We start from the raw sequence: 836 nt of genomic DNA, 5'->3' as shown, positions 1-836 counted from the left end.
CCTACGTCTACCAAAAATACAAAAACTTAGTCGGGCGTGGTGGCAGATACCTGTAATCCCACCTACTGAGGAGTCTGAGGCAGGAAAATCGCTTGAACTTGGGAGGCGGAGGTTGTGGTAAGCCAAGATCATGCCACTGCACTCCAGCCTGGGTGACAGAGTGAAACTGTCTCAAAAAACAAACAAACAAACAAAAAAACACCTAGGCCCTCCCTAGCTTCCCCTTAATTAAGCCAGGACCCCCTACATTCTCCCTTTCAGCCCATCTGTACCCTCACCACTCTCACCCAGTCTGTGATGATGCCAGAATGCCTGGCACTCAGCAAAACAGCCATTCATAACCAAGGAGATGGACACAAACTGCAAGTGTTTATTGCAGAAATCTGGCCAAGATTCCAACTGCAGGGCCCCGGCACAGGGCTGGACAGGTGAGATAGGGAGAGGTGGAGGAAGCGATCTGGCCCAGGGCCTCAGAGCTGTGAGATGATGCTGGGTGCCAGACTGCAGGTGAGGCCTGTGCCATCTGGTTCCACATTCAGGGCCTTCACTATGCCATCCTGTACCACCATGGAGAACCTGCCGGAAAGAAGGGCCCAGCCAGCTGCCTCAGCCTGGGCTTGGAGGCTGGGCATAGAGACAGGCGGTGAAGAGCCACGGGCCCAAGAGAACTCCAGAGAGGACTCCCCAACAGAGGACTCTCCCCGACAGAGGACTCTCCCCACAGAGGACTCTCCCACAGAGGACTCTCTCCCCACAGAGGACTCCCCCCCACAGAGGACTCTCTCCCCCACAGAGGACTCTCCCCCTACAGAGGACTCTCCCCCCACAGAGGACTC

The 836-nt window shown here is 55.9% G+C and overlaps 1 protein-coding gene across 4 annotated transcripts in view; it reads right to left on the bottom strand.

Annotated features, from left to right (window-relative positions):
- Positions 1-350: 350 nt before the first annotated feature.
- The window catches only part of PRDX5 (peroxiredoxin 5), a 19347-nt gene continuing 18861 nt past the window's right edge, over positions 351-836 (bottom strand). For all 4 annotated transcript variants that reach the window (XM_011993484.1, XM_011993483.1, XM_011993485.1 and 1 more), the window contains one exon: positions 351-576. In XM_011993484.1, the coding sequence (XP_011848874.1) occupies positions 471-576 (106 nt within the window). In that variant the 3' untranslated portion in view covers positions 351-470. The remainder of the gene's footprint in view (positions 577-836) is intronic.

This window comes from Mandrillus leucophaeus, unplaced genomic scaffold (assembly GCF_000951045.1).
Source record: "Mandrillus leucophaeus isolate KB7577 unplaced genomic scaffold, Mleu.le_1.0 Scaffold43, whole genome shotgun sequence".
In the NCBI taxonomy this organism is placed as follows: Eukaryota; Metazoa; Chordata; class Mammalia; order Primates; family Cercopithecidae; genus Mandrillus; species Mandrillus leucophaeus.
The sequence above is the reverse complement of the archived record's forward strand: the minus strand, read 5'-3'. Positions and strand labels throughout refer to the sequence as shown.